Source organism: Sus scrofa, chromosome X (genome assembly GCF_000003025.6).
Source record: "Sus scrofa isolate TJ Tabasco breed Duroc chromosome X, Sscrofa11.1, whole genome shotgun sequence".
Classification (NCBI taxonomy): domain Eukaryota; kingdom Metazoa; phylum Chordata; class Mammalia; order Artiodactyla; family Suidae; genus Sus; species Sus scrofa.
Genome location: NC_010461.5, coordinates 34021200 through 34044381, shown reverse-complemented (window position 1 = coordinate 34044381; position 23182 = coordinate 34021200). Strand labels below are relative to the sequence as shown.

At 43.5% G+C, this 23182-nt stretch overlaps 1 protein-coding gene across 11 annotated transcripts in view; it reads right to left on the bottom strand.

Annotated features, from left to right (window-relative positions):
* The window catches only part of SYTL5 (synaptotagmin like 5), a 267832-nt gene that overhangs the window by 21746 nt on the left and 222904 nt on the right, over positions 1-23182 (bottom strand). For 9 of the 11 annotated variants that reach the window (XM_021079659.1, XM_021079654.1, XM_021079660.1 and 6 more), the window contains 4 exons: positions 15688-15796; positions 13941-14076; positions 10662-10870; positions 2269-9279 (listed from right to left, as the gene is read on the bottom strand). In XM_021079659.1, coding sequence (XP_020935318.1) covers positions 9137-9279; positions 10662-10870; positions 13941-14076; positions 15688-15796 — 597 coding nt within the window. In that variant the 3' untranslated portion in view covers positions 2269-9136. Of the gene's footprint in view, positions 1-2268; positions 9280-10661; positions 10871-13940; positions 14077-15687; positions 15797-23182 lie in introns of those variants that run through there. The other 2 variants (XM_021079658.1, XM_021079661.1) reach the window with 1 other exon arrangement.

The following is a 23182-nucleotide window of genomic DNA, read 5'->3' as shown; positions in this document are numbered from 1 at the left end:
ACAAAGATCAGAAGATGATTTTCTTCCATTCGTTCCAACAAATTAACTAAATATCTATTACTTCACCAAGAACCCATAATGTTCCTCAAATACGTGAGCAACACAAACCTACAATTCTGAGGGCCTACTCCTTAAGAATGCCAATGACTCTATCAGTTAGGGCCCCAGCAGGTAATAAATGGAACACTGTGACTGTTGCGTAGAGGAAAAATTCATAAAAAGACTATAAGGGTGTGGTCAGGGTTAAGGGAAAGTAACCAGGGAGGGTGAAACTAGCCACAGTCGAGGGACTTTATCACTCACAGGCTTGAAGGGAGGGAGGGGTGACCCCAGCTCCAGGAGGAGGGGAAGCTACCTGGCAGGAGCTACAGTCCTGAGCAGAGGAATGTAACCACTGGGACTTTGTGACCCAAGGGGAACGATCCAAGGGAATCACTATACCCATCTCACTTTCCCCGCTCCCTTCAATCTCCTACTGGTGCCTTCCTCTGGCCAATCCCTACCCAAATCCACAGGGCAAGAGAGCCCCATCAAAGTAGTTCAGTGAGATCTGTGTCTTGGGGCATAGTGTGGTATGAATAAAGGCCAAGAGAAAATAGGCAGGGTTAGACGTAGAACCCCCAGAACAGTTAACGATGGCTGCATGTTTTTCCATTTTTAGTGGTTTGTAGCATACAGCTGCCCCCTCCAATCAAGGACTTCTTAGAGTCAATGAATTCCGACACATGCGAGGTATCAGAGAGCTTTAGAACCCGAGGGAATCCGAGACAGCACTTGGAGCAGGCTCCTCATTGTAGAGATGAGAAAACAGAGGCTTAGAGAGTGGAAATGTCTTGCTCAAAAAGCCACAGCAAGTAGCGGAGTTAGGCGTGGAAGCTAGGTCTCCTAACCATCAAACCCAGTGCTCTTCACCGTATATTGCCCTCTTTCAAGACTGGATGAACAAAAATACATTTCTGACTCAGGCCTCACATTTTTCACCGCTCCAAGTCAAGCTGGTCTCCAAAGGCTTTTCTCTGTACCCAATTATCATCAGCAACACGAGGGCTAAATATTGACTGAAAATAGAAAAGGCATCATCTAGAATGTCTGATTAGCATTGCGGAATAAAGCTTTAGGGGCTCTAATTCCTCAGGCTTAGAGGAGATTCTATCTACATTCAGTGGGTCCTCACTGTATTTATCAAGGCTGGACAACTCATCCTTAATAAAAAATATCCAAGTTTTCATTGCAGGTACTCTGGAAAAAAAAAGGTCAGCTATACACCGGGGAAAGTATTCAGGACAGTTGCAAGGGAACACAAGACAAAAAAGATGCTGGTAACCATGCATGTGTTTAGGGGGAGAAATTTAAATTGAGGAAGAGAAAAGGCTCGAAAACTGATAAATGGGGTGTGTCTCAGGCCATCGTTCACATTAACTACAGCTAACAGGCAATAGTTCGTTTAAGTATCAAGTACCTTAAGGGTCAAGGTCCAATGTGCCATCTTCTGCACATCACTGCTTCTTAAAGCTTTTATTGTGCTTGCACATCAACTAAGGATCCTGTTCTAGTGAATATTCGGATTCATTCTGGCTGGGGGCCCAACATTCTTCATTTCCAGCAGGTGCCCATGTGAAGCAATTACACTTTGAGAAGCAAGTCTTCAGCTCATAACAGGCACAGAATTTCCATGTGGGGTACAGTTTAGTGAAGAGCAAAGAGCATGGGCTTTGGGATATGAAATGGGGAGCTCCCTATGGGGTGAGGTGGGATGTGAAATGGGGAGCTCCCTATGGGGTGAGGCTCTATTATACACTAGCTGGGTAACTTGGGCAAGTTACTTAACCATTCTGAGACTCATGCCTTTTTTTTTTTTTTTTGTCCTTTGTCAAACACAGATAATAAATGAGGTAACAATTTGTAATGCCTCTGATGTACAGTAGGTGCTCAATAAATGTCATTTCTATCCCTTCTTTCGTCACTACCCATGATTCACTGAGGAGTGGGCAAAGGGAGTGATGGTGACAGGGTTCCGATTTATAGGACGCTAAGTGTGCAAAAACCAAACCGTGGGTCAGATTCAATAGCTTAAGCGGCAGAAAGAGTTGTTCGACGTCATCCTAGCCTTACAAATAGACACCAGACAGTCTTCCAATTTGTGTGTCTCAATTTAGCATATGTGCTTTGCTCCCAAGACAGCTAAGTTTAAAAACAGGAGAAAGGTAACATACAATGAATTTTCAAGGATATGCATCTTCAAGTACATGTAATAGAACACATGAGAGATACATGGAAAGTGAATTTAATGAAAAAGATATTACACTTTGTAGCAAGTACAGGGTGGCACAAAACTTCGGTCTGGGGTACATATTCCATAGAGAAGCTTAGAAGTAAGCATGTTAAGCGGTTAAGTATTGCTACTAATTTTGCACTACACATGGCAAAACAAGTACATAGGAACAGTCATTTGCAGCCAACAAGAAAACCAAGAAAACTAGCAAAATGAATGCCGACCTCCCATCATTTCTGGGGAATTTAAAAAAAATATTATCGTTTCTTAGATCTTCCATCCTCTTCCCCCACCCCACCCCCCAAAAAAATAAAATGATACAGTATCGTGCACTTAAAAATTTGTTAAGAGGGTAGATCTCATGTTAAGTATCCTCACCACACTGGGAAAAGAAATAACTGTGTTATCAAGCCACAAAAAGATACAGAGGAACCTTAACGCATATCGCTAAGTGAAAAAGCAACTTGGAAAAGGCTATGTACCGTATGATTCCAAATATAGGACATGCTTAGAAAAGGCAAAACTACAGAGACAGTGAAAAGATCAGTGGTTGCTAGAGGTTGGAGCAAAGGGAATTTTTAGGGCAGCAAAATGATTGTGTATGATAATGTAATTACGGATACAGGATATTTATGTATATTTTGTTAAAAGTCATACGACAACTGTAAGATACCAAGAATGAACCCTAATATAAACTATTGACTTTAATTAATAATAATGTACCAATATCAGTTAATCAATTGTAATAATTGTATCATACCAGTAAAAGATGTTAATTACCAGAGAAACATGTGACGGAGGGGAGTGGTAGGACATGGGAACTTTGTACTTCCTGCTTCACTTTTCTGTCAACCTACTACTGCTCTAATTTTAGTCCAAAGACTAGTTAATTTGAAAACAGATCAACGTCGTATCAGAGCAGGAGTTTAGGAGAGGAAACTGGCTGCCCAAGAGGTGGGTGCCAGGGACAAAGCAGAAATGAACATGCATGTAGATGACCCAGACCTTGGCAGAGTTTGAAAAATTGCCACTTTTACTTCTTCCCAAAGGGAGATGCTATTCCAATGTCTCAGTGTCCTGGTGATCCTTAGCTGTTTTTAGGATATTGTGTCTGCTCTCTCTGGCCCACTCACCACTGGAATGCATCTTTAGGAACAGAGAAAAACAGCCTACTTGTGACAGCTACACTCAATCCAGGTATGGGGACCTAATGCATTCAGAGTTGGGCCAGTTCTTGCCCTGATGATGTGATACCCCTCTCAGAGGCTCTTTAAATACACAAATAACCTTTATTTAGAGGACTCCTGCCTGGTGGATGGAAGAAAGGAAATCTCCAATGGCGGGAACTCTCCAGTGGCGACAAAGACTCTCCTCCCTAGGTCCTTAGCAACTCATACCTGGCGCAAGGTAGAGACTCCATTCAGCAAAGAGGAGCCCTGTCTCTAACCAGACCTGTCTCATCAACCACGAATTGCTCTTCAGGCATGGGATCCCCTCCTCACTTGTCTACTCAAGCAGACATTATTCCGTCCTGCTAATACCATACTCTTCCCAAAAGGAATTCTCCGCCTCATTACCTTTTCAGGGATGTTTAATACCCCTTATAATTTGACACCCTGGGAAGCAGCCGGGGGCAGCCCCCTCTCTCCCAACCTGGCTCTGTGCATTCAGATACTTTGCAAACAAATGAGGCTAACAGAGCTGGGATTGGAGGTGACAGGAAAAAGCTGAAAATTAATAATAGCATTCCCATTCGCCTACGTGGAAAAAAAGCATTCAAGACATCTCGGGGTCTGGGCTACACCCCATCCATCAGAGGGACAATGTAAGAAGATATTTAGGCATTAAGGAGGACAACTTAATTGCAGGTAGTGAGGAAGGTCAAAGGCAAGAAGATGCAGGAAAGTCTCGACATTTATTTCTCCACGTCAAGCAAAAGCCAAAGATCTCTCTTCAAAAATGTCCATTTATGAATGATGAACAGTAGAAAGGATGGAAACAAAAATAAATTCCCAACACTCAATCATTCTAACTACAGCTCAAACATAAATGATCGACCTAAACTGTTTTTAATGGAATGACTCCCTTCCTTGTTTCCAAATGTCAAAGATTTTACAAGTTTTACTGTCAGGACTCATCGATTCCCATGGATTTGCACAAACAAGATTCAACTTTGAAAACCAAATGAAACTTTGGCTAAGTAAGAAAAAAAATGCTTGGAAGGAGCAATCAGATTCCTTCCCAAAGTAAGCACATCTACCAATAAAGAGATAAAAATCAAATATTTTGATTCAAATAAATATCTAGTTCTCTGCCCTTCTATTAAGAGACATTTTCTCCCTCAGCAAATGCCAATAATGTAAAGTTTTGCTTTAACTATTATAATGAAATCTTTTTACTTGCTTGTTGTATCAATTTCCACCTCAATAGAGAAAAGGGAAAATATATTCGAGACAGTTATCCTCCTGTGCTGAAATACTGGAGAGAAAAATCTGATTGACTACCCTGGATGACATATCACTTATTGGTAATACCAACTATATATTCTAAGTCCTTTTTCCCAGTATGAAAGGAACCCTCTGCTGGAACACTTTAATAAATTCTAATGTGGTAAATGAGGTTCCAGGTACCATCATTGCCAATCTTCGAAATACCAGGCATTCCTCATAATGACAACATTAGTTTGAATTTCTATGGAGTTTGTTTTGGCAGAATGGTAAATTTCCCCCTGTAGATGAAAAGCATAACTCTAAATAAAATCCCTGTGAGGAAGGCAGGTTTGAGCTCTCTGACCTAAGTGACAGGCAAGGGGCCGTGGAAAGAAAGGATCATTACACTGAACAAAGATGTTAAGGAAAAGGGTGGAAAGATGCTTTGGTTCCACAACCTTTCAAGAAAAAACACATTTCCCTCTCTCTCAAATTAAACACTTTTGCAACATGTCCTATCTAATCAGATGAAGTAGGAAATTTCAGCCTAAAAATAAGTAACTATCATCCATAATGGGTGACAGAGAAAAGTAAGGTGTTTTAGGTATTGTTGTTGTACACTGGAGACCACTTCATTGTACACAGAAAGATTAAGACCTAACCAAGCACTCAGGGAAAGGAGGGCCTAAGAGATTATGAACCACAGATTTCTCTCACTAACTCACTAATACTGACTTTTTTTTCTCCCCATGGTGGGGTAAAATTTACAAAGCATATTTATACATATGGCCACGTGGAATATCGCCAATTACTCCAAGACAGCCCAATTATCCCTACTTTATAGGTGAATAGATCAAGGCCTAGACTGGCTAAACTTGACTGAGGTCACATGGTTGGTAAGTAGTCAAGGCAAGACGTGAACTAAGGTCAATCTGAGTTCACGTTTAGATTCCTTCTACCTCACCATGGTTACCTTGCAATCAGTAATGTCCAAGTTAGCGATCCAATCTGTCATCAAGATGCAGATTTGGTCCAAATAATATAGTCAAGTTAATTTGTCCCCTAATGAAATGTTTTCTCAAACTGTGATCTCCTTGTGTTAGAATCACCCAAGAAGCTTGATAAAAATATTAGAGTCTTCTAGAGATTTTGTTCAGTAGGTTTGGAGCCATGCTCTGGAATCAATGTATTAAATTTACACCCCAGATGATTCAGAAAATCCTTTGGAATCCTCGATGTGGCCCAATTTCCATGGCTCTTGCTCAGAACTTGCCAGATCCAACTTTTGTTATGGTTTTGCCTTTACAAACTGCCTCACTGTATTTGTTTTCTTTAATTTCAGAGGCCATAAAGGATAACATTGTGGGAGGAAAGCCCTTCTGCCAACTTCTAAAGGCAATGCTCAGTTTAATGTGACAATATCTACATGGAAGAAAAAACAAACACTGATCACAGCCCAAATGCCATAGTATTTCACTCTGAGGTGCTTTGGGGACTTGACATCTTCATCAACTTTGCTTCTAAAAGTGGGGTTTGCCCTTTCTTTTCCCCACAGCTTTCTCCTCCCCTGCCTAACATAAGCCTTGTGGTAGCAGGTGATGATGAGGCTAATATTACTGCGAATCAGGCAGGCTTAATTCATCCTTTAGTTAAGTATTTAATGATGATGGATCATATATTTGTCTAAGTCTCTTAAGGAAAGGGAGGCCAAGAATAAAAAAATCCCATCGAAATATCTTTGTTGGTGGTGCTTTTGTGACCATGAAAATCTACATCCTGATGACTCCAGTGACAGTAACAACATAAGCAAAATGAGAACTGATACACCACATCTTCCATGTATTCTGCAGGTGCTATTTACAAACTAAACAGATTAAGGTGTCCCTTTACAATTTAATTTGACTGAGGGAAAATCGAAGGCTGCTCCAAACAAGGAGTGAGGTTCTCCAGGCAAGGCTGTGTTCTCTCCTTCTGAGATGCTGAGATGCTAGGCTGGAGAGCACACATACTCTGTGCTTTTATCTACGCCAGGAGAGGCTGGAATGAGCTGTCTAGGGTTGTAACTAAAGCACTGGTAGAAAGGCTGCTTTTAAAAGACCCATCAATGATCATATTCAGAGATTTTTCTTTCTTTCTTTTTCTCTGTCTTTATAGGGCCACACCCACAGCATATGGAGGTTCCCAGGCTAGGGGAATCGGAGCTATAGCTGCCGGCCTACACCACAGCCACAGCAACTGTGGATCCAAGCTGTGTCCGCGACCTACACCACAGCTCATGGCAACGCAGGATCCTCAACCCACTAAGCGAGGCCGGGGATGGAACCTGTGTCCTCCTGGATACTAGTTGGGTGCGTTATTACTAAGCCACCTCCATTCGGAGATTTTTCTTGATCTATCTGCATCCCAGTTTTCTCATCTGTTAACTAGAAGTTAGAAACAGCGGTTTCAAAAGATGCCTACTGGTCTAACATTCTCTGATGTTACATTTTTGTTTTCATTTTCACTTACCACACATATTTTTCAAATTACCCACTAAGCACGAAGAATATAGCTGTGGAACCACCGAAATAGCGTCTCTGCTCTTTATGAAGCTTACATTCTAGGGATGCGGTGGTGAGGGTTAACTGACACAGGCATTAAGGAACTCAATACATGAATAATATAATTGTGATCTACGTACTGAAGGGGAAATAGAGGCAGGCTGCTGCGACCTCGTCAGGAAGAGGGAGATCAGGAGGTTTCCCTGAGCAGGCTAATATTTAAGACCTGGATGATGAATGGTAGGACTAGTTAAATAAATACAAACTATCCCTGTAATGTAATACCCTGTAGCCACAAAAAAAAAAAAAAAATGGGTCTGTCAATATATTCTGATATGGAAGAGGACGGGTCAGATTTACTTTTCACAATTTTTGGAGTGACTCAAATTTTGCGCCATCTACATGTATCACCTATATTAAAAATATTCTTTGTACTTCTAGTAAAAAAGAGTAACCAAAAGATCCACTGACTATATTTCTGAGAGCCACACCAGCAGGTTTCTAACAGACTTCTACCTGTCTGGGTCCTTCCTGCATTGTGGAAATACCCAGGTAGATGCTGGATTTTATGAAATCATGATACGAAGCATTGCTCTAAATGTGGCAAAGGTCTTGATACATAAAGTTCATGCTGGTCTTGAGTTCAAGTCATACATTTTGGAATTGATTGATTTTGCCACTTTTATTATTAGTGGATACATCTACTGCATTTTGTCTCCTCTAGAGATGTCTCCAGGCTTCACCATCATCACCCTCTCATCTCCCCTAAAAACGTCATTGAAGACATACCAAATCACACCAAAGCTGAAGACAATTTGTTTCTCCAATAGAGGAAGTAGTGATGATCTAATGCTTTTTGTTTTCTGGGCTGTTTTTTTTTTTTTTTTTTTTTTTGGCTGTGCCCATGGCATACCTTTGAGCAATGGGATATGACAGGGGCTCCAAAGGTGGATTATTTCTTACTCCCTTTTCGTTGACAGCTTAGAACATTTTATAAAGTAAACGTTTACAACAGGGCTCTCTCATAGTTAGATCCTGACTAGGGGGACCCTACATCCCAATTTTCCCAGGTCAGTCAAGGTTCATACCTGTTGTTCTGGGGCAATGGCTCAGCCCTCTTCACTCCCCAAAGTGGGATGATTTAGATTATCGATTACATAGTCACCACAGAAAAACCTGTCAGTTCATTGTGAAAACCTGAAATCCAGTCAATCCCCAAGTTTTCTGCAAGAACAGGGCCACCCCCCTGCCCCAGCAACCATGCTCACAATGCTGTCTTTGGATTATGGGAATTTCCAGGGCGAGGAAAGGGTAGCCAGTATCCCTTCTTCTTACCCTTCAAGTGGTCTACATGCCAAGCGGCTCCCCTTTGCCCTCAAACCTGGAGAAAACCTAAAATAACTCATAATTAGAAAAAGTTTGGGGACCCCCCAATCTCAACAGTAGTTTCAAATAAGCACGTGCCATTTCTCCTATGGTACAAAGCCTATGAATCATTGGACAGATTGCTTGGTGATAGGACAGTGTGGTAACACTATCATCCAATCAAAAAAGCCTTGGCCAGAGTTCACTGGTGGCCTAGCCGTTAAGGATCAGGTGTTATCACCACCCTGGTGTGGGCTCGATTCCTGGCCGGAGAACTTCCACACCCCACGGCCATGGCCAAAACACAACAACCACAACAAAAATCACTGGCCCGATGACAAAGAGAGGTACATACTTTTTAAGACTTGGCAAGACCCTAAATGTTCACAGCAGTGACATCTCTCCCCTCATGTCCCAGTACCCACAGGTGAGAAACGGCAGAGAAGCAGACTCCACGTCCCAAGCTGGCTAATGGGAGGAAATGACAACCAGACAATCCCTGGAGGCCTCCTTTTGGAGAACTGGTACCTTCAGAGCTTCCTCTTCCCCATGCTGGCACGGAGCATGAGCACACCCTCCACGGCAGTCCCAGGATTGTCCGCCATCTTCTGCCAGAGGCGTTGCTCCTCCCCCTGAGCGTCCATCCAATCAGCGCTCTTCCCACGGCTCACACCTGCGGAAGGGAAAAGGGAGCGTCGCACTTGACAGATGAAATGTTCTGATCATCTGCAAGGCACCTAGCAACCTCTGACGGGGGCCTGCTCACCAGAGAGCCCTTAGCTGGCTTGCTGTCCTTTCTCACAGCTAGTGCGTGGCGTTAGGAGGCAATACATCCCTTTGCTGCCTGCATTACTCGCTGCTGCCTCGATGATGAAGAACCTATCAGGCTGGCCCTAGGGGCTCATGTCTTCCTCACTTTGGTAGTTCAAGCAGAAAGCTGGCTCACCTGGACTGAGATAACGTGACAGAAGAACAGTCTGACCTGGGTTCCAAGGCTCTCCCTTTCAAACAGGGCCACTTCTGTGACCTGGGCATTTTCATTTTCGTGGTAGAGAGAGTCTTGGCTCTGCTTAATGGCTAAATGAATAAAGCATCACAGGCCCTTCTCCATAGGGGTGCTGACCCTGGGGCATGCAGACTATCTATGTCTGGCTGAAGTGTTGGGATAATGAGAGTTTGTGAGGGGGGTCATTAATTTTTAGGGAAAAAAAAGGATTTTTGTCCTTTTAATTTAACTAGTGTTAACTAGTGTTGAGTAATGGCTGCAAGGCCTAGACAAAACTGAGAAGGGGAGGAAGTAAAGTTGGTTTTTGAAGCCATTCTCTACCTGATCACAAGTCTGTGCTATCTTTGTGATCCTCTCCTGAGCAAAACGTGAAGGCCCAAGAAAGTAGTTGAAATCCACTTAGACTAAAGTGTAAATGATAGTTTATGAAAGGACTGAATGGTATTTTCTTTTCTTTTCTTTTTTGGCCGCCCCCTGCAGCATATGGAAGCTCCCGGGCCAGGGATAAAATCTGTGCCGCACCTGCAACCTACACCACAGCTAAAGCAATGCCAGAACCTTAACCCTCTGTGCTGGGCTGGGGATTGAACCAGCACCTCCAAATGAGCCAAGAGAGATCATTAACCCACTGTGCCATGGTAGGATCTCTTATTTTTTTTTTAATTAAAGCATAGTTGACTTACAATTTTGTGCTCATTTCTGCTGTAGAGCAAAGTGGTTCAGTTATACATACATATACATTCCCTTTCTTATATTACCTTCCATCCTGGTCCATCCCAAGAGACTGGACAGACTTCCCTGTGCTGTACAGTAGGACCTCATTGCTTCTCCATTCTAAATGGAATAGTTTGCATCTATCAACCTCAAACTCCCAGGTAGTAGTATTTTCATTTTAACATGGAACCGATCCTTGGCTAAAGGAACAGAGTATTCGGGGTAATCTCGGATGCCAACGAAACTGCAACGACATATACACCTAGAGCACATCACACCTGCAGGAACCACCTCCCTGCCCCATCCCCAGTCACAGACTATCTCAGGGTCCTCACCACTTCCGGAATTCAAACGAACTCCTCCCAGAAAGATGTTGCTGGAAAAGGCCTCCTTGTCCCAGACGGTGAGTTCTAGGCAAACATCCTTTATATCCTGGGGATGCAGGCCACTGAACATGAAAGTGTGATTCCACTGGGGGTTAACACTCTTTTTTATCACCAGAGTTTTGTGCTTGGTGGCTTTGTTATCATCAGGGAGCAAGTAGCTGCAGGAGAAAATGCAATCAAGCCATCAGTGAGACAGTAAACAGGAAAGGGCGCCCTTGCCAGATCACTTCATTTTTCCATAACTCCTGCTGTGTGTATTTGATTTTCTCTCCCAGGTTTTTATATGCTTAAATCTGGCTTTATTTAGTGGAATGGCTTATTATTTCTTTTAGGTGGGGCGATAGTAAAATGCTCACACTCTCCTTTCTCATCCTCTGTGGATCCTTCCCTCATCTTGAAATGAAAATACCTCCTGCAGGAGACACTAGGTCATCATGTCCTGCCTTCCATCATCTTTGGCCCACCTCTGAGTTGACCGGAAGCCGAGATGAGCCCTTCCTGGTGTGCTGACAGCTTTCCTCCTCAAGCGCCTGTGTCTCTTGGCTTCTCCCGTTATAGACTTTGTCTGGTGCTGTGTGAGCTGACCCAGCTTAAGTGTCAGAAACCCTGGGATTCCTGAGAATTTACTGTCCCTGGGAGCAACCCTCAACCGATGAGTTTGAGATACTGCTGGAGGAGTCTTCCAGCTTCCCTGTCCCTTGAAGGGACAATCGTAAGGTATATTCCAGAGTTCCTCGTTGCTTCCTCAGTGGAGCTGAGCCCCCATTACCTGCAGTTGCTCACCTGCCTAGTAACATAATTTTATCAGCTTCCCTCCCTTCTGTGTCTCTTTTTCTCTCCTCTCTTTTTGATCGTAATACCTGATGGATCAGGGAGCACGCTTTAGGGAAGGAGACTTATGGGTATGAAATAAGTACATTAAACAAATATGAAAAATGCCACACATGAGCATAAAGAAAGAAGACACATTGTAACACACGAGATTCCATTTCATGTACCAACCGGAGACTGCTTATCTCCCACTGTTCATTCTTTCCCTAGCCTTCTCAATACATAAATCGATAAATCAATCCCATTTTGTCAGTCAGGCACAAGATTGCCCAGAAGAAAGACTACACTTTCCAGCCTCCCTTGCTGCTCATATAGCCACGTGACTAAGTTTTAGCCAATGGGATGCGTTAGCTTTAGGCTTGGTTTCCATCATGGGGAAGAACTTTGGTCTTGTTTAACCCACTGTTCGGCTGGTTTGCAGAGAGACCTAACATTAACTGATACATTTTATAATATTAAATTTTATAGAAGGATCCATTCTTGCTCTCTCATGCTCTTTTACAAAAAATCTGAGGTCCCTTTAAAATCAGCTCAATGTTTAAGCATAACGCAGGAGAGAATTTCGTAGAAAGTTCCTATGCTTTTACAACTATATACCGAGAGAACAAAGATACTGTCCTTTATTATCTCTGCTTCATACATGTTCAACATGATAAAGTAGAAACTATTGCAGAAGATGTTAAGTCATCCATGCAAGGCCACAGTGAGTTCACAGTCAAGGAGCCATCTCACTATCCCACCAGTGGGCAGGAAGCGGCCTGAATGGGATGGTAGGGCTCGTGGGGCAAGTATGAATGGCAGGACCCACCTAAAGCATTTCTTTTGTGCTTAAATGTACAGCGAGAAAGAGGCAAGGACAGATGGGCCGGGATTGAGGCGCCCACACTCGCTGGAGGGGAAGCCCCACCTGACACCTGCTGCTCGTTATTATGGCCTTCACCAAAGGTAGAATGTGTGAGCGTGAAGGCCTGACTCATTGCCTTGTGGAGAAAATTACACTTTGCTAAGGATTGAGGAGAGGAATAATACTGGCACCTGCCTCGAGGAATTAACCGCACGGCTGGCATCAGGGGAACCTGTTTTACTTTATGGGTTTTGCGGGGCTTTGTGAGAACACGCACTTCTCGTTCTTCTTCTTCTTCTTTTTTTTTTTTTTTTTTTTTTGCTTCTTAGGGCCATACTCGCTGCATATGGAAGGTCCCAGGCTCGGGGTCAAATCAGAGCTACAGGAGTTCCCGTCGTGGCGCAGTGGTTAACAAGTCCGACTAGGAGCCATGAGGTTGCGGGTTTGATCCCTGGTCTTGCTCAGTGGGTTAAGGATCTGGCATTGCCATGAGCTGTTGTGTAGGTTGCAGACATGGCTCGGATCCCACGATGTTGTGGCTCTGGTGTAGGCCGGTAGCTATAGGTCTGATTAGACCCCTAGCCTGGGAACTTCCATATGCCATGGGAGCGGCCCTAGAAAAGGCAAAAAGACAAAAAACAAAAAAAAAAAATCAGAGCTACAGCTGCCAGCCTACACCACAGCCACAGCAACATGGGTTCCAAGCTGCGTCTGTGGCCTACAACACAGCTCACAGCAACACCAGGTCCCTGACCCACTAAGTGAGGCCAGGGATTGAACCCACATCCTCATGGATACTAGTCAGATTTGTTTCCACTGTGCCACGATGGGAGTTCCCGGATGAGGTCTTCTTTTTGGAACCGCATGACTTAGGGCTGGGAACATGGGCATTTATGTGTTTATTTGAATGAATGACATCCTTCTGGTTCTAGTTCCTCTAATTATAGGAGAAAAATCTCAAATAGGAATCAGGAGAGACTGGTTGGCTGGGTTGCCTAGCATGGGTAAGAATGTCCCTTAAAAGGGCTGTGTTCCCTTGAGAAACTGCCCTGTGCTCCACCAAGTGGGCACAAGTGCCCAGGAGGCAGTCTTGGAGCTTCTCCAAGGCCCCTCCCCCATGAATATCTCTAGGAAAGATGCTCTGATGTCTCCGCTTTTGAAAATTTTCCCCCAAGAGGGCAAAATATCAAGGATCCGATAGTTTTGCTGGTGTTGTGTGCTGCCAGCAAGAAATGATAACCAGGCACAATAAAAACATACCACATGTAGAAAAATCACACACCCTCCTCCTTCGAGAAATGAATCTCAAAGGAACGTCTGGCAGTCTTGAGGGTGGGAGTCATGGGAAACCTGGACATATGCCGCAAGTGGGCTGAGGGCTAGAACAAGGAGAGCGCCCCCGCGTGGTGTTATATGGAATCACCAGGATTCGAGGGATGGACACATGCAGAACAAGAGCAACAAGGAAGCCGCACAGCCCCAGCTGTCTCATGGACCACAGACATTTTCATCCCCCATTAAGCATCTTCTAAAATGAGCTCAACCAAAATTACCCCTTCACAAAGCTATCGGAAGTGCCTCCTGACTTCACCGCTGTCAAATTCTTGGCCTCTTTGACAAACACTTCTAGTATTCCTCCAGAGCTGATGGGCGCATCCTTCTTCTTTCCTCGTTTAAAGGTCTTCTTTCCTGCATCAGAGAGACAAAGAGAGAAGAAAAGGAGGAAGGGAAGCAAAGTAAAAGAGAATGAAAGAGGGAGGGAGGGGAGGTGGGGAGAGAAAAGAAGGGAAAGGAAGAGGCTGAACCATGGGTTCCATTTTGAAATTCACAAGTGAAATCAACCACGGTTTATTTTGGAGTTCCTATGGTGGCTCAGCGGGTTAAGAACCCCACATAGGGTCCATGACGATGTGGGTTTGATGCCTGCGGTATAGACCGCAGATGCGGCTCAGATCCTGCATTGGTTACTGTGGCTGTGGTGTAGGCCAGCGGCCACAGCTCCAATTCAGTCCCTGGCCTGGGAACGTCCATGTGCTACGGTGCAGCCCTAAAAAGAAAAAAAAAAAAGAGATTTATTACATCTGCTGAGTGATAACGTCTTTACATTTGTATATGCTTCCATGTCACTTAAATGTTCTTACCGCACTGGATTCCTTCCAGATAGATTCTTTCATTTGTACTTGTGGGAAAAAATAAAACAAATCAATTTAAAAAATTCAATATTACCCTGTAAGGTATAAAGGGATAAAATGGAAAAGACCCTGAGAGCAACCTGGGCCACGTCCCTGCTCACCCTAAGAAACAGCTCCAGTGAAAGCCACGCAGGTGCCAAGACCCCCAAAGAGAAAATGCCTAACGTCTGTCCTGGATATTTCGGTCTTGTACATTGTCGACTGCGCGCCAGGCCAGCTCTAAAGGCTACAGGCCAGGCACCATTGCATTTTGGGGTGAGAGAAAGTTCTTCCCATGTCACATGAAATATGCTCAACACACATAACAAGCGCCATCACCATCACCTTCCTTTTACCCTTGTTCTAAGCGCTTGACATGAATGAACCTATTTAATCCTTGCAATATCCCTGTGACATAAGGAAGCCAAAGCCGAGAGAGAGTAAATTCCTTGCACAGGGTCACCCTGATGAGGGTGACAGGAAGAGAAAGATAAAGAAAGCTGCTTAGAGGCATTCATGGGAGAAGGAGGGCAAAAGATTTTTTTTTTTTTTTTGGCAGTGCCTGAGGCATGCGGAAGTTCCTAGGCCAGGGATCAAACCCGCATCATGGCTGTGACCCAAGCTGCTGCAGTGACAATACCAGATCTGTAACCCACTGAGCCGACAAGGAATTGCCATGAGGGATTTAAACGTTGACTCCATTAGGATTTTTTTCTTTGCGTTCTGTGTTCCAGATTAATTCTTCCCCAAGATGCCCTGAGTAGCTGGGAATGCCATAAACGCATACAGTAGCATCCTGCACTTCCCGTCTCAGCAGACAGGTCCCCATCTCCCTCCCACTCCACCCTGGGGAACAGTCTAGGTCTCTAGGTCTTCCAGGAAACAAATCTCAACATCGAGATTAGTTTCTAAGTATGAACGGTCTTTGCTTTGTAAGAATCCCACACCCTTCCCCACGTACGGATCGACTTCTCAAGTCTTCTGGAAAGACAGTGACATCTAACCCCTTCCATCTCATCGGTATAATGCAGAAGGAACACAGTTCTCCCAAGCCCCGATCCCTACTCCCACGCTTCTAGAAAGGGAAAGTCTCTGGCCAACGTCACTGATTTTTCTTTTTTTCCTCTACCTTGAAGTTGTTCTAGTGGAAGTGCCATGTTCTCCTCTGGCGGAATGTAACGTAGAACAACTGTCAGCTCCCCTTTGTACTGAAGGCCAGTATCAGCAGCATATTCCACCTGGCCAAGAGGAGACAGGGGAAAAGCAAAAGTGAGAAGGCTTGGTTTGTAATTTGGGAACCCATGTTCGAATGTACACTATTGACTCGGAGGCTTAAATGTGACAGTGTATTCCCATTCAACCCTGGCAGCACTTTAACTGGTTTAAGAGATGCCATAGGTGTGAGAAAAGAGAGGCTATAAAACTCTGTGAAGGAGTTCCTGAGTGGCGCAGCAGAAAAGAATCCGATTAGGATCCATGAGGACTCGGGTTCAATCTCTGGCCTCGCTCAGTGGGTTAAGGATCGGGCGTTACTGTGAGCTGGGTGTAGGTCCCAGACATGGCTCAGATCTGGTGTTGCTGTGGCTGTGGTGTAGGCCGGCAGCTATAGCTCTGATTAGACCCCTAGCCTGGGAACTTCCATATGCTGCGGGTGCAGCCTTAAAAAGAAAAAAAAAAAAAAAAGAGAGAGAGAGAGAGAGAGAGAGAGAGAGAGAAAGAATAAATTAAAACTCTGTGAAGATATTTGTGTATAACTTTTTTAACATGAAAGTAACAGGCATTTTAGAGGTGATATACCTAACAGACATTTGGTGAATCAGGGGACACTGAGTGCCTATAACACACGGAAGATTGGACCCATCACTGAACATATGTAATAATTTGGGGTAAGAGGTACGAATAGAGATGTCACTGAAAATAACCCCAAAGGATACTTGTGTCTGTCCTTGATATCTCAAGGCTTTCCTAGGTGATCAATAAGGGTAAAGGAGGCAGGACTGTCTCATTCGAGTTGGGCTGCCAGCTACCAACCATGAAAAGCAATACTAGTCATTCGCATCATTAAAATTCAATGTGGAAAAACCAGCTCACTCAAACATTGCTGGTGGGGCTGTAAAGTGGGGGAGCTGCTCTGGAAAACAGTTTGGCATTTTCTTAAAAGACTAAACGTACAGAGACAGGATTAAGATGGTGGAATAGAAGGACTGGAACTCAACTTCTCTCCTGAAAACAACAAAACTCACAACTAAAGACTGTGCAATCTTCACCCAAATGGACTGGAAACCTTAAAAAAGATACCCTACTCCAGAAGAAAAAGAGGAGGTGACATCAAGAGGTGGGAGGGGCGATTTCATGATATAAACAACCCCATACCTCCTGGGTGGGAAGCTCCACAGACTGAAAACTAACTGGTTCACAGAGACTCACCTAAAGGAGTGAGAGTTCTGAGCCCCACATCAAACCCTCACGTGTGGGGATCTTGCACTGGCAGAAAGAGTCCCTGGAGCATCTAGCATTGAAGGCCAGTGGGGCTTGTGCGCAGGAGCTCCACAGGACTGGGGGAAACGGAGACCTCATTCTTAAAAGGTGCACACGGACTTTCACGGGCACTGGATCCCAGGGCAGAGCGAGGTCTCCATAGGAATCTGGGTCAAACCTGACTGCAGTTCTTGGAGGTCATTCTGGGAAAACAGGGGTGAATGTGGCTTGTTGTGAGGGAAGGACATTGAAAGCAAAGCTCTTGGGAATACTCAGCCTTGCTTTTCTCTGGAGGTGGCCACTTTGGGAAAATCTGGCCCCACCTGTCAGTCAGTGCTGAGAAGCCCCAGGGCAAACAACAACCCCAGTGGGATCACAGCCCCACCCCTCAGTAAACAGGCTACCTAAAGACCCCTCAGGCACACAGATGCCTGTAATCCCATCCAGAGACTAAGCTCCACCCACCAGAGGGATTAAAATCAGCTCTACCTACCAGTGGGCAGGCATCAGCCCCTCCCATCAGGAAGCCTACAGCAAGCCCCCATACTGACTTCAGCCACAAGGGGGGCAGACACCAGAAGGAAGAGGGGCTACAACTCTGTTATCTATAAAAAGGTCACCACACCAAAAACCTATAAAAATGAAAAGACAGAGAACTCAGATGAGGGAGAAAGGAAAAACCCCAGAAAAACAGCTAAGTGATGAGGAGATTCTCAGCATCCAGGAAAAAGACTTTAGATTGTTGACGCTGAAGATGATGCAAGACATTGGAAATAAACTGGAGGCAAAGATGGATAACTTACAGGAAACACTGAGCAAAGAGATACAAGATATAAAACTTAAACAAGAAGAGATGCAAAATACAATAACAGAAATAAAAAATGCACTAGAAGCAGCTAACAGCAGAATACAGGAGGCAGAAGAACGAATAAGCCAGGTGGAGGACAGATTAGTGGAAATTACGGATGCAGAACAGAAAAGAGAAAAAAGATTGAAAACAAATGAAGAGAGTCTCAGAGATCTCTGGGACAACATGAAACACACCAACATCCATATTATATGGGTACCAGAAGGAGAAGAGAGAGAGAAGGGGACAGAAAAAATATTCCAAGGGATAATAGCCGAAAACTTCCCTAACATGGAAGCACCACTCCATGTTACTCAAATCCAGGAAGCACAACAAGTACCATATAAAATAAACCTAAGGAGGAATACACCGAGACACATATTAATCAAACTGACCAAAATTAAAGACAAAGAGAAAATCTTGAAAGCAGCTAGGGGGAAGAAACAAGTAACATACAAGGGAACCCCGATAAGGCTATCGGCAGATTTTTCAATAGAAACTCTGCAGGCCAGAAGGGAGTGGCATGATATACTTAACGTGATGAAAGGAAAAAACCTCCAACCAAGATTACTCTACCCAGCAAGGCTCTCGTTCAGATTTGAAGAAGAAATAAAAACCTTCTCAGATAAGCAAAAGCTGAGAGAATTCAGCAACACTAAACCAGCCTTACAACAAATACTAAAGGAACTTCTATAGGCAGAAAAGAAAAGACAGCAACAGGAAACAAAAATGCCACAAATGACAAGGCTCACCAGTAAAGGTATATATACAGTAAAGACATGAAATCATCCATGTACAACTATACCACCAAAATCAGAAATCAGGAGAAGAGGTGGGTACAAATGCAGGACACTGGAGATGAACTTGCAATTAAGAGAACAACAACTTATAACAACCTCATGTACATATAGACTCATATCAAAACCTCAGAATAACTGCAAACCAAAAATCTACAATGGATACACAAACAAGGAATCTCTGGAGAAGAAATATATCTCATAGTAAATAAGTGCATAATCCACCACGAAGGGGATCATTTGACATCATTCTTGGAATGCTGAAGTCTTCTTAGATCTGATTCTGATTTCCTCTCCATCAAAGAATTTATGATAGTTATAATTAAATGATGCAACTGTCCAATTAAATAATACAGTTCTACAACTGTATTATTAATAACCATTTCTCTCCATGGTACAATGTAAGGTCTATAATGTCTTGTTTATCACATCACCTAGAATGGTGTAATGCCTATACGAAGAATCAATAAGATGTAACAAATTGTGAGGACATATTTATATAGCTACACTGTTTTTTAACCAATTTATGCATTTTATATTTTACTTATTTTCAGAGGGTATATTATTTTTGCTATTCTTACCAGTTAAGTTATTCTTTTTATTATGCTATATAAAATATTTAATGGTATATAAGGCTTTCTTCTTTATAAATTATAGTTGCATAATATACATAATTTTAATATAATGCTAATTTTTAAAGAAAAATTGAATGTAATAGATAATACTAAATAGTAAAGGTGAAAGCCATACAAAATGGGATAAAGTATAGAATAGATTTCCTATTTGTCTCAGCATATTTTCCATTCCACTTCTCCAGAGGGAGTCACTTAATCTGTTTCTTAAGATCCATGATATAATAATCTGTATGAATGTAATTGTGTTTAAATATATGTATTTTATTCTGTTAAAAAAGATAAAATAAAATTTCAAAAAAAAAAAGACTAAACTTACAACGACCACTCAACCTAGCCATATGTACTCTTGGGCATTTATCCAGGGAAGCAGAAGACTGTGTACACTGAAAAATCTGTATCTGCATGTTTTTATCCTCTTTATTTGCAATAGTACAAAAGTGGAAACAACCCCGACGTCCTTCAGTAGAGAATCGGTTAAAAAACTGTGGTAGCCCCGTAACATAGAGTACTACTCAGCCATAAAAAGGAATGACTACTGACACATCTGACGACTTGGGTGACTCTGTAGAGAACTATGCTGAGTGAAAGAAGTCATGTATACCATGCAATACCACTCAGCCATAAAGAAGAATGAAAGAATGGCATTTGCAGCAACATGGATGCAACTAGCGATTCTCATACTAAGTGAAGTCAGAAAGAGAAAGGCAAATACCATATGATATCACTGATCCGTGCAACCTAAAAAGGACACAAACGAACCTATCTACAGAAGAGAAACAGACCCACAGACATGGAGAACAGACTTGTGGTTGCCAAGGGGGAGGGGGAAGGAGTGGGATGGGCTGGGAGTTTGGGGTTAGTAGATGCAAACTACTGCATTTAGAATGAATAAGGAATGAGGTCCTGCTGTACAACACAGAGAACTATATCCAATCTGTTTGGATAGAACATAATGCGAGCAAAAGAATGTATATATGTATGTATGACTGAGTCACTTTGCTGCACAGCAGAGATTGGTACAACATTGTAAATCAATTATACTTTAAGTTTTTAAAAAGTCAGCCCAATAGGATACATACCATACAATTCCATTTATATGACCTTCTCTCTCTTTTCTGGGGGGCTGTGCCCGTGGCATGGGGAAGCTCCCGGGCCAGGGATCAGACCCACCCCATAGCAGTGACCCAAGCTGCTGCAGTAATAATGGTGGATCTTTAATTGGCTGCACCTAACATTCTTGAAATGACAAATTGATGGATGTGGAGAATAGCTTCATGGTTGCTAGGGGTTATGGATGAGGGTGGCAAGAGTGGGGCGGGTGTGGTTATAAAAGAGCATGAGAGGGAGTTCCCGTCGTGGCGCAGTGGTTAACGAATCCGACTAGGAACCATGAGGGTGCGGGTTCGATCCCTGGCATTGTTCAGTGGGTTATGGATCTGGCATTGCCGTGAGCTGTGATGTAGGTTGCAGATGCGGCTCAGATCCCACGTTGCTGTGGCTCTGGCGTAGGCTGGTGTCTACGGCTCTGATTGGACCCCTAGCCTGGGAATCTCCACATGCCGTGGGAGCGGCCCTAGAAAAGGCAAAAATACACACACACACACACACAAAAACCAAACAAACAACATGAGGGATTCTCATGGTGATGGAACTGTCCTGTATCATGGCTGTTGTGGTGACTATACAAAACTACACATGTGATGAAACTGCACAAAAATAAATACACAAGCACATAAGTGAAAAACTAAGGATACTTGAACAAGATGGGTGGATTGTATCAGTGCCACCGCCCTGGTCATGGCACTGCACTATAGCTTTGCAAGATGTAACCACTGGGAAACGGGATACAGAGTCCACGGGATCTCTCTGTGTCATTTCTTATGACTGCATGTGGATCTACAATCCTCTCAAAATCCAATTCAAAATTTAAAACCTCAGTGTGAACACACACCCAGAGCTTCTGTTCTGTAGGTCTCCACTTGCCATTGAGTTAACAAACTTCGATTTTTCACAAATAGAGTGAGAAAAGTAGTGTACTTTCTCAGGCTTTAACTGCAGGGACTTGACTGCTGAGCAATGAGTCGGGGGCTGAGAACCGCTCTCCTCTGAGAGAGAGCAGACTGGAAGAATTCAGACACCCCCAAACTCACAACAAAGCCAGAGACTGTTCAAGCCTCAGCAAAAAAAGACTGAGACCATTATGAAAAGGAATCCTTGCCTGACTTTCTTTCCTCTTGGTGGTGGTAAAACTTCTTAGTAAGAGTGGGAAAATCATTTGAAGTATTATATTCACTATTGTACCAGGGGCACAAATGGGATTAGGTGGTCAAACAGACTATACACCTAATATTTAATATTACTATTTTTTGTTCTTTTTATAGCCACACCTGTAGCACATGGAAATTCCCAAGCTTAGGGGTTGAACTGGAGCTGCAGCTGCCAGCCTAGGCCACAGCCACAACAATGTGGGATCCAAGATGCATCCGTGACCTACTCCCCAGTTTGTGGCAAGGCCAGATCCTTAATGCACTGAGTGACGCCAGGGATCAAACCTGCATCCTTATGAACACTATGTCGGGTTCTTAACCTGCTGAGCCACATGGGAACTCCCTAATCTTACTACTTTAAAATCAAGTGCCTTGTAAAAGGACATTTCTTATGGTTTGATAGTTTCAGTAAATTTTAGTTTATTTGAAAGTCACAAATGGAAAATTATGACAGCCTTTGTAGAAGATAAAAGAAGTCACTACTTGATACCATAGCCAGTGTAGCCAAGGAGAGGCGAGATATGTGTCCTTTCTCTTTGGATCTGAGTGGGCTCTGTGATCACTTTGACTAGAAGAAGATGGCAGAAGTGACAGTGTGCCAGTTTCTGGGCTTGGGTCTTAAGATTAACAGTTTCTACTTCTTCTCTAAGAATGAATATTCTTTTTCTTTTTGTCTTTTTATCTTTTCTAGGGCCGCTCCCGCGGCATATGGAGGTTCCCAGGCTCGGGGTCTAATCGGAGCTGTAGCTGCCGGCCTATAGCCACAGCAATGCGGGATCCGAGCCACGTCTGCGACCTACACCACAGCTCACGGCAATGCCGGATCCTTAACCCACTGAGCAAGGCCAGGGATCGAACCCGCAACCTCATGGTTCCTAGTTGGATTCATTAACCACTGAGCCACAACAGGAACTCCGTAAGAATGAATACTCTTATTGAGAATCCCCCCTTTGGGAAGCCACGATGGGCGGTCCAAGCCACTTGGAAAAGCCACACTAGGTGCTCTGGTTGGCAGGCCAAGCTAAGTTCCCAGCTGGCAGCCAACATCAAGTGTGAGACAGCCAACTGGAACAAGCAGCCCAGTCAAGCCCTCCGTGAACTTCAGCCTCAGTCTCTCATCGAGCTGCAACCCTATGAGAAACCTTAAGTGAGAACCACCTAGCTGAGTCCAATCATCCCAAAGAATCAAGAACAACAATAATAAACTATTGTTTTAAGCCACTGAGGTGGAGGGTAGTTTTCTACACAACAACAGGTAACTGGTGCAAGCTCTGTTTGCTTTTGGCTGAGATCTTTGGGTAGGAAGACACACTGGCAAGAAAAAAGTCTGTGTGAAGGTATCACGTACTGACATATAGTATATATAGTGTATTAGTAGAGATCGAAACTTGCATTATTGGGATTTATTCATGTTTCATTGGTTTCTAGCTGAAATTCAAACACACTGGTGACTTGGTACAAATACAGTCCTCAAATCTTGTGAGATGAGAAAATAATAAAGATGACGTCCTGTGGCATTAGAATCACATGCCAACGAAATCCACAGGAGGAAGTTATCTTGCAGGCTGCACATACCTAATGCCTTGGGGGCATGTGGGGT